Raw genomic sequence first — 10,750 nt, 5'->3', positions numbered from 1 at the left:
AGTAATGTAAGACATTTGTTATTGCGTCCAAAGGGCACTTTATAAAAGTGATAAGAAGCATATGAACATAACAGAGGCTACTCACCTCTCAAACCACTTCACGTTGCAAAGTTTGTTAGGTTCAAGGACCAGGAGCTGTTAAGACTGGCATGGATCCAGAAGGATTTATAACCTTAGTCTTTGAAGATCAGAAACAAACCCATCCCATGTCATACCACAAACTATTTCAAAACTCCCCTCATTTTGCTTGCTACATAGCATGGGCAACTGCCATTTGTGACACAGAAGTCCAAAGCTCACTTACCACTAGCTAACCAGATATGTGAATGCTTAGCAAGTAGTTACTATCAAATATACTTGATAACTCTAACATTTTTTTCCAATTAGGCAGCAGGTGATTTTGTGGATATAAGAGAAGTTGCTGAAAGTAATGGCACTGAAACAAAAGGTGAGTGTGCGGTTTTAAAATGTTCTCAACCATTGTGGGATCTGTGTTTCACATTTATATTATTTTTTCTAATACGTAAACCAAATGGTCTCCAATTTAATGTAGTGACTTAGTGTGTAAGGTTAGGTTTCTCTAGGCACTTCTGAAAATGGCAAGATACATTTATAAACTGAGGCACATGCATCATTTATTGTGATACCCTTATAACCAAGCTAAAATAAATAGAATTTTTGTGCCTCTTCCTTGAAGAGTCCAGAATAAGTTTCTCAGACATACTTGTTACACAGTTTTTCATCATTTCCCCAATACACGCTGGAGTATGTTATAAAGGAGGGGTGGCTAGCTAGCCCTAGCCAGCATGAATAATAGTCAAGGGCAATGGCAGTTGTAGTCCAGTAGCAGCAAATGAGCATCTACTGTAGAGAGTTTAAGGAATAAAGAAGAAACTCTCACATACCCGAGAGCCATTGTGGATCCTTCAGCCTTGGATCCGCAGCTGTTGTTGGATTACAACTCGTACCATCCCCAGCCAGTTTAGCCAACAGTCATGGGTGATGGCACTTGTGGTCTTAACGACATCTGGGGGATCCAAGGCAAAAGAACACTGGTGTAGACACCATGGGACTAGATGGACCTGTGGGCAGACTTAATATAAGGCAGCTTTTTATCTTCTGATATAGCAGATGTAAAGTTACTACATTGAAAATATCCCAGAAATGCTGTTTTCCTGGGGTTTTTTTTGGGGGGGAGGGCGGTGGCATGTATTTTGGCATTTGGATAAACATCAGGTACTTTTTACCATGCGACGATTATATAGTTCATTGGTGCTACTTAAAACTTTAGTAGTAATTTGAAACATTTTTTTAATGTTTTTTGTCCAAAGTCCTTCATTACAATTGCCTTTTTGCTTCCTTTCCTTTCCTTTGTATTATGATGGTAATATAATTTTTTAAAAAATCTCTTGCTTTGTTTATTACACAGGAAAACACAGAATTGCTCACAAACCTCATTCTAAACCAAAAACATTTGCTTTTGAGGCAAATCTTCAAGAAAATGGAACTGGCGAAAAATCCAGTGAGGACTTGAAATCAGAGGAAGACTTTTGGGCCAGACTAGATGAACTAGAGAGACAAGAAGAGATACTTGGTGAACTGGACAGGTATCTTAACAGTTGTTGGTTGGAGCATTCTGTTCAAAAGAAGTGAGAATTTGTAGGACTGAAGCTTGGATATTTATTGAGTCAAACTTTTCCACTTAATCAAGTCTGGGTTCTCAAACAGGGAAAGACATTGGTGATTTGTGTTTCCATTGTTGTCAAACTTGCATATTTTGAACACTATCTCATGCACTGAAATTCTCTCTGAGTCTAGGACTGGCTACAGAATTATGCTTAGCACTTAGAAACACTCTCCCTGGTCTTTCCTTTTTGGTGAACAAAGCCTGACCCAAATTTATAGTGCATTGCAATCCCATATGCAGTGTTGCATTTTGTATATCTGACATTCTGTGATTATTATACCCACAGTCTCATTACTTTCTGCTTCTGCAACATTTTCCATTTCCAATCACACCAAAAAGAAAGTTTCAAAGTTCTTTTCTTCATCTGGAAAACCTGAACTTTTGTAATCTTCCTTTGTTACAGGATGAGGTTGCTGCTTAAATAAAAACAAATTGACCAGCAAATACAGTAGATTTGGCTTGGGTACTGATGTGCATAAACAGAAATATATATTTACCCGTTTTAGTCACTTTGATAGCGAAAAAAGGGAAATCCCAGGAAAATTGGGGAAGGAGGGAGCAGACAGAAAAATGGTAGGAGAATAAAATGCAATGTTATACTGTCCCCACTTTCCTGCTACGGCAGAAGGAGAGTAGAGACAATATAACAAGAGATTGAACGTCAGCATTTGGAACACCCAAATGAAGTTCCCAAGGAGTCCAAAAGTGTTGGGCATTAAACTTTTTCTCCATCCCCTTTACTTCCTGATCCCCCACCCCAATTTGAATGACAGCAGAATGTAATCATTTAAGTAGTAAGTGTGGAATCTTCTGGCTAACACTTCTGGCTGACACATATTTTCACCATAGACTTAAATTAGTTTTACAGTAATTCATTCTGCTGAGGGAACCATGGGATTTGTAATTTTGTGAAGCGGAGGACACTGAGAACATAGAGAATATAGGAAGCTCTGTTATACCAGGTCACATTATGTATCCAGTTACCACAGTATTGTCTACTCAGATTGAAAATGCCTCTCCAGGGGGTCATACGGAATTCTCTCCCATCTCTTGCTACTAAATCCTTTTAAATGGAGTTGCTAAGGATTTAACCAGGGACCTTCTGCAAAGTGTATACTCTGCCACTGAGCCATGGTCACTCCTAAAGTTGCTCACCAAACAACAATTCCCGTGATAGGGAGAAAGGAATGACCGTTCAGGGGAAGTAAACTGTTACAACATAGTAGTGCAGGTAGAGCCTTTGACCATACTGGAATTACAGGATTGAGTTTACAGCATCTTTCTAAAAGAAAACAACAGTTGCTTAGTTGTACTTAAAGCACAGTCAAATAAATTCAAAGCACTGTGCCATAAAAGAGTTGAGATGAGTCTTGAGGATGAGATTGGATCATGCAGCAGCCAAAGTTCCAGAACCATCAGGTAGCTGGATTTAACTGGTATTAGAAAGTAATAAGAAGAAATTGGTGGGCAAAAAGTGCCAAAATATATGTGGAGTAGGTAGGTTGGGGGGGGGGCAAACTTTTAAAAAACCTTCAGTAATTTTACTTAACATTTACTTAGCAAAATTTGTATACTGCTCGATTGTAATAAAACCTCATGAGATTTCCCCTCAAGCTAATAATTGGAAGTTTTTGGTGGTTTCTTGGTACATAGGAACAATTGGTGACATTGGAAATAATGGCATGTACGTCCCCATTGTTCACCACAGCAGCAGAGCATACTATTAGAAACCATAACAAGTCTGTTAGTGGCTGCTAGTCAGGATGGCTATATGAAGCCTCTTCGTTTTAGGAGAGTAAGCAGGGGAGCAACAAGAGAGAACTGTTGCCTCCATGTACTGCTTGTGACTGCCCCAGAGGCATCTGGTTGGCCAACATGGTAAACAGGAAACTGGGTATTATTTGTTTATTTGCTCTATTTTGCAGATTTATAAACCGTTTCACAGCCAGAACCTACTGAAGCAGTGTATAATAAGATAAAATGAGCGATAGTACAAAATATAAAAAGTCTAAAACAATAAAACCATTTCTACAATTGTACAGTTAATATTCCATAAAAAGACTCGGTCATGCTTCAGGGAACGCTATCTTAACCAAAAAAGAAAAGAAAAAAGTCTTTAGTATCTGCATAAGTAACAAGTTAAAAAAAGGTAAAGGGTAAAGGACCCCTGACAGTTAAGTCCAGTCTACTTGTCAAATTTCAGCTTCTAACTGATTATAGCAGATCAGTGCTGCAACACTAGAAGTCCAGTTTCCAGTACAAACCAAGTGTGCCTCTGGTGCATCTGCTACTCTTTGGTGTTATTTGTAAAAATAAGATAGTTGTCCATATCTTGCAAAAGAAGGGAAAGCCCTAAAAATATCCAAGCATCAGCTAAATGCTTATTTTATGGCTTTGAACTGGAACTGAATTTCATCCTTCCCCACCCCCACTCTAGGATCTCTGATGCTGTTGAGGCAAATGGAGAAGACACTTCCTCCTCTGAAGAAGAGAGAGAAGAAAAAAAGACAGATGTGAATATGGCCGATAGGGGGGAAGAACCTAATACTCAGGGCAACTTCCAGGAAAAAGTAACCAACTCAGAAGTGTTCAGAGACCAGCTTAATGGCCCAAATCATTATTGCAGTGATGATGATCAGGATGATTCAGCCATTGCTGAGCACACCGTACCAACAATATATTTCTCTCATACTGTGGAACCTAAAAGGGTTTGTATTGCAAGGATTGTTGAATTCATATTATGGAGATTGTTGAATTATCAGTTTGTAATGCTTTTCTTGCGTAATACGCTGCTACTTCTACATGTCGAGAGACCAGGCTTATTTAGGGTTCTAACTAATGTTGTATTCTCATGAAATGATTAGGTAAAAGGGGGGCTTTTGCATTTCTAATCTAAACTCTTTGCTTTCAAATTTAAAAAGATCACATGAGAAAAGAATATGGTATTAAAATCTACATGCTACCCAAAACTGCTTAAAATCTTGTTGGCTTTAGGTAAAATGGGAAATGGACTTAACCAGGAATGTCCTTTCTGCTCAGTAGGCTTTGAGGGCAAGAAATGGGATTATGCCTCTTCATTTAAAAGATAAGGCAAACTTTGCTTTCTATCTGAAGAGGATCCCTACCATGTTCAGGTCATTGGAAAGAGTAGTCAAAAGGACACCTAGGTACACCTAGGACCTGGTATGATTGGATGTTGATGGAGTGTGATGGTAATGCTGTTTATTGCATTTTCTTACACTTTGGCATCTAGAATGTAAACTCCAGGGTGAGCTAAAAGACTGAAGAAATCCCATTACTCCACCTTTTCTTTGGAGATGTTAGCCTAACTTATCCACAGAAAGATGACTAACTTATCCACAGAAAGAGTTCAGGATAGAACAGTTTGCCCTCAGTGTTGGTGGAGGCAGGATCCCATCACTCATAGGCTATCCCCATGCCTGAGAAAATTTTTGTTAGTACTACAACTCTTTTCTAAACCTCTGCAGATTTGCATTGGTATATCCCAAGAAGCCTGGACACTCTCCTCTCTTCCTGCCATATTGCTGAGACGAGAACAGATCAGTGCTGAGGACGAGAACAGATCAGTGCTGGTCTAATGTTTCCTTCCTACTCCATATATGATAATTAAGGAGAGATGGGGAAGGTATATTGGAGCTGTTCTTTAAAAGGCTGGCTTTGTTCCCAGATTTAAATTGGAGGCAGAAAGTGAAATGAGAAGAGTTGCCTCTCCTGTTAGGACATCAGGTTTTTTGCCCCAGCCTTCTGACTGAGAAGAAGAGTTAACCCTTTGCTGCTTTCTCTCATAGCTGATGAACAACAATTTTGTTTAAATTTGGTTTAGGTTATAGCCCTGAATAGAATTAGTGTTTTGAAATTTATTTAGATTTTTCACAGTGGATTCCCTTATGGCTAGTGGTGCATCTCAGGTCACTTTAAACAAGGGTGCTCAGGTGCGTCTAGATTTTGCTATCTTGTGGTGTACTACAGCCTGCTGTGTCATCCAAACCCAGAAGTGTGGTTAAATGTAAGTATGGTTAGTTTAAACAAGCCAGCTTCAGAAACAATGGTTTGAAATTGGCTTGTTTGAAGTTACCCACGACAAATTGTGGTTAAGACTAACCACACTTCTGGGTCCACACATAACAAACCACTGTTAGCTGAAAACAGTATCAGAAGCTTCTAACCTCTCACAGCTATGCCAAAGAGGAGTGGATGGGTAGGAGCAAACAAGCCCAAGGCTTATTCAGGCAACACCAAACCACAGTTTAGCATTGCAGCCAAAACCACCCCTATATATGGGGGTGCCATAGACCTTAATATTTTGTTTGTTCAGCTGATTAAAGAATGATATTTTGCTGTCTTTGCTTGATTAAAGTCTGATTATTTATGACTAATTTCCGCCTCAGGTACGAATAAACACAGGAAAAAATACTACTTTGAAATTCAGTGAGAAGAAAGAAGAGGCAAAACGCAAGCGAAAGAATAGCAATGGCAATGGGCACTCAGCTACAGAACTGCCCAGCATCAAAACACCAGCAGACATTTATCGGTATGGCACCTGTAGTAAGAACAGTTTGGTGGGGTGTGATTCATTTTGCATAGTATAGCTCTAGAACAGTTGGTAATCTACCAAGAGCCAGAGGGCCACAGCTAATAATTAATCCTATTTAATTCCATGTAATTAATATAAATTATATAATGTATTCCTGAACCTTTTGTATGCCAAATTGCACCTGGTAGGAATATCTCACTTATTCTGTATTATTCATATTTGACAATTATTCAATTATTCAGTTAAATGGTTCCTTAAAAATGGCTTGGCCATTATGAAAATTGCAAAAACAATCAATTTGTGTTTCATTTGCTGCTATACCTACTTAGGGCATTTAGCAGATATTACTATTAATGTTTTCATATTGTTTTTAATTGCTACTGCTATTAATGTTTTCATATTGTTTTCATATCACTTCATATAAAAACAAAACATCTGCCTGTGAGTGTATTAATGCAGAAATTCTCAGAGCTGAAAAATTTCTAAACTACTTTGGGGTGGCATCTGGAGGACATCAGGCTGGGAAAGGCTGCATTAAGGGTTGGAGGTAGGTGATGCTTGGAAAAACCCTGAGACATTGAAGAGAGACTGCTAGCAAGAATATAGACAATACAGAACTAGGTGGACACATGATCTCTCTCTGTCTCTGTATCTCACTCCACCCTCTGCCAAGCCTGTGAAGCTCACAAGTTTTTCAGATCTTCTTTCACTTCAATAACCACACATTATATTCTCTTGAGCGTGATAGATAATTTGAAGTCAAATCTGGTTATTAAAAGCAAAAACAGTGTCACTTTATAAAAAGGTTCCTTCAGGTGGTGTCCAGTTTCATTTTGCAAAATACAAGTCTTTGTAAAGCTCTAATAAGGATGTTCACTCCTGATGAAATGTGATAGGTATCCACTCAAAAGGGGCAGGGTAACAGTTGTGTTGCTGAATGTAATCCACCTACCTTGCATCTTTTACAAGAGTTCAGTAATAAAGTTGACTAGGCAAAGTCATCATAATTAATTTGTACCAAAGACAGTGAAATTATTGTGAATTTGTCTCTGCCCCCCTTCTCACATAGTTTATTAAAGCTAACATTTTCCTTTTGCAGAGTCTTTGTTGATGTTGTGAATGGAGAGTATGTCCCTCGTAAATCAATTTTGAAGTCTCGAAGCCGTGAGAACAGTGTTTGTAGTGATACCAGTGAGAGCAGCACTGCTGAGTTTGATGACAGACGAGGAGTTCTGCGGAGTGTGAGCTATGATGAAAGTACCTACAGTGATAACAACGAAGGAATCTTAGTGGAAGAAGAAGAGGGGGAGCAGGAGCATCTTTCAAAAAAACCATTGCCATTATCAGGATTGTATGAGGTACAGAGAGAGGGTTCTTTCATTTATTGTTTCTTTTTAGGAGAAAACATTAGGACAAATTAGAAATCTTATTAATGTTGATTTCATTTTTCGTAAATTGTCTCTTTAGCTGTCACCAGCTTATTCCTTGGGCAGAACAACAAAAATGTGCATTCCTTCATCTACAGGCACACTATTCTCTTTCTGACTAAGGCATGCCGGGGGCATTTCACAAAGGCAGCCTTTTCCCCATGTCAGTCTGATTAGAGCACAGGTGCCTCTGTCAGTGCTCTTTCCTAAGTCAGGTAAACCATTTATAAAACACTCTCTTGTGAACCTTGGCACTTCCATCCTAGATGCATTTACTGGGAAGTAAGCACCACCATTTCAGGGGAAGTACGTTTACTTAGGATTTAGTTGAGATTTCCTCCTCAACTAGTAAGAAACTGGAGAGTTCTGCACTCTCTCTTGCCTTGTTCTCGAGGGCAAATGGATCAAAGGGGCCAGGAAAAAAAGGGATACTCTGGCAGCAGGGTATGTTGCTCAGAGGACACCTACCTCTAATAGCAGCACAAGGAGTGAAGGCACAGAGACTTTTTCATTGGGAGAGGCACATAATCACAACGGGAAAAGAGGGGGTTTAGATTAGGCCTTGCTTCCTATGAGTGACCAATGGAAATTTGTGATTTAGCATTTTGTTCACATCTTACTTACTATATAAAGAGCCATGCTGGATCAGGCTAAAATGACCAGCTGATCCAGGGACCCCTTTCCTGGAGCGGACAGCCAGATGCCTCCAGATAAGTTAACACAAGGCAGTCCGCAAGGGGACAATTCCCTAATGTACCTCGCAGTCTTCCGGCATTTAAAAATATATTGAGCTTGTCTGCCACTTTCTATAAAATCTTACTTAACTGTTGTGATGATGTTGACAGGGGGGAAACATGTCAGCACACAAAATAGTTTGTAGTTCGTACACCAGGTGTCAGCTTGAAGCAGTTAAAGGAGGCAAAGTTGTATCAGTTGCAGAGCTGAAATTTACTATTGCATCATCTGTTTTTATGTTCTTGAAGACCATTTTTTTTCTTATTCCAAAACGTACATAGAGGTATGAATATCTCTCCTTAGAGCACTAGCACTCCTTCTGGTTTTCTTTTGAGGAAGCTAGACAGTTTTCTTTTGCAGGGAGTTGCTGTTGGTTTTGTGGAGTTTTTTCTGTATTTTTGAAAAGAGAGAGTGATGGCAATACACTTTGTAACCTATAAGCTTACTTTCAAGGTTTCCTTTCCTTGTAGGCTTTCTCGGGGACTGTTGTCGAGAAGGAGCCTTTGTCTCCTGCTTCAGCACCACACCCAGTAATCGCTCACCCTGCCCTGCCTACCATTCTGGAGCGAAAATCTGAGGAAGTTCTTTCTGAAGCTTCAGAAGAAACTACAAAGAGGGTTTCAAAATTCAAAGCTGCCAGAATGCAACAGAAAACCTAGTTTCTGCTTAGACAATGGAAGTTTAAAACGGCAGGCTGCGTTGATTTGATACTGTTCATGTTTAGACCTCTGTTGATGATATTTCTTTAAAAAAAATCGGTGAAAAAACACTTCAAAATTCTTATTTTCTTAATATCCCTGTATGCAGTCAGCACCTTTGTATATGTTTGCCTTACGATAACAGCACTTGGAATAATTTTCAAAAGAATAATCTTCATAAGGCTGTGTGTGTGTGTGTGTGTGTGTGTGTTTAAACCTAAATACAGGCAGTTTTGTACCAGATGTGATGTTCTACATACCATATGGGTCGTTTGAAAGAAACTTTGCAACTTTCAAATAGAGCCAACAATTATATTTCATGACTTGCTTTAGCGTTTAAGACTTGCTCATATCCCCCATTGTTTTGTAGGGTTTGCTTTTAGGTGTCTGTGCTGACGAATCATTTCTTTCCTACTAGCATAAAACCTCTGATAACTTGTATAAACTCTATGAAACAGAACGCTGTGTTCGCGTACTTTGCAGGGATGTTTCTTTGATGGAAAAAATGGTATTTTGTAAAATTACACTTTTCAAGTAAAAGAAAAAGAAAAAATCTGAAATGTTGAAAGTATTCTCCTTTGGGTTATTATATACAGTGGAGCTGAAACATTTTCTCAGTTCCAAATTCCTTGAGCATGTTCTCTGACCTTTCCAATACAGAGCCCTTTACTCTCTTTTCTTTTCTTTGTGTATGAAACACCTATTAACGTCAATGGAAATTACGTGCTCATGGGGAGAAGAGCTTAACCCTAAACTAAAGGAGGTTTAGCCCCAAAGAGATCCTCCCCTTCCATTGTGCATTCAAAAATGTGATTCTGTTGTTGTGGGCTGTTCCAGGAAGCAATCGACCCTGTGCCGTTATTGTTCAGAGTTTGCAACTTGAATACAAGACACAGCATGGACATGTAATCAAAAGGAAGCAGTCTATCAGGCCAGTCCTCCAGCTGCACACTGTGGCAGCATCCTGCCTGCAGCAAAGGGCACTAGGTCGGGTTGCAGGATTTTAGTCCACGTACCTTTCTAAGAACAAGCAAGTGTTGCATTAGTTTCCTATTGCCATCCAAGCACAAATCAATGAGCTGGCTGCAATATCCATACAAGACCACCTGCTTCAGTTCTTTCATGAACTGGGAAGCAACCAGATCTGGTTCACAAGGGGACTTCCCTCTCAGCTTTCAAAACCAAGGCCTATACAGTATGTCTTGCAGGAGCAGCAGCCTAGGCAAACGGGTGGGAGTAAAAATTTGTGTAGTGTTAGTTGCCCTGACAGCTGTGGGCCTAACTATGAGTCCAATAAATAAACAAAATGAAAGCAAAATAGCAAATTATCTTTCTCCCCTTTCAGCTTGGTTCACTTTTCCATGTTACACTTGTTCCCACGTTCTCTTTGCGAAGCTAATACTGAGCAAGTGTTGAGCAGAAGCAGCTTCCATTGTGGCCCCAGCACACAAGAGATGCCCTGAACCTTTGTCTTTAGAGAAGGGGAAATCAACTTTCAGGAATTTAGTCAAGGTAGGCAAAGGGAATCGCTGCAGCTCAGTTGTCAAGCACACTTTTCGTGCAGAATGTCCCAGGTCCAACCCCTGGCACCTAAATGGATTAGGTGTTGGGAAAGACCTTTGCCCAAGAACCTGGAATGCTGCATGCA

The 10,750-nt window shown here is 39.6% G+C and overlaps 1 protein-coding gene across 3 annotated transcripts in view; it reads left to right on the top strand.

The window, feature by feature from the left end:
- URI1 (URI1 prefoldin like chaperone) overlaps positions 1–9,662 on the top strand; it is a 45,723-nt gene extending 36,061 nt beyond the window's left edge. For all 3 annotated transcript variants that reach the window (XM_081924073.1, XM_081924075.1, XM_081924074.1), the window contains 7 exons: positions 1–6; positions 388–448; positions 1,430–1,607; positions 4,125–4,395; positions 6,097–6,239; positions 7,342–7,600; positions 8,875–9,662. The exon at positions 1–6 is cut by the window's left edge and continues 86 nt beyond it. In XM_081924073.1, the coding sequence (XP_081780199.1) occupies positions 1–6; positions 388–448; positions 1,430–1,607; positions 4,125–4,395; positions 6,097–6,239; positions 7,342–7,600; positions 8,875–9,063 (1,107 nt within the window). In that variant the 3' untranslated portion in view covers positions 9,064–9,662. The remainder of the gene's footprint in view (positions 7–387; positions 449–1,429; positions 1,608–4,124; positions 4,396–6,096; positions 6,240–7,341; positions 7,601–8,874) is intronic.
- The last annotated feature ends 1,088 nt before the right edge of the window (positions 9,663–10,750 follow it).

The sequence above is a fragment of the Podarcis melisellensis genome (assembly GCF_964234715.1).
Source record: "Podarcis melisellensis genome assembly, chromosome: 8".
Classification (NCBI taxonomy): domain Eukaryota; kingdom Metazoa; phylum Chordata; class Lepidosauria; order Squamata; family Lacertidae; genus Podarcis; species Podarcis melisellensis.
The sequence above is the reverse complement of the archived record's forward strand: the minus strand, read 5'-3'. Positions and strand labels throughout refer to the sequence as shown.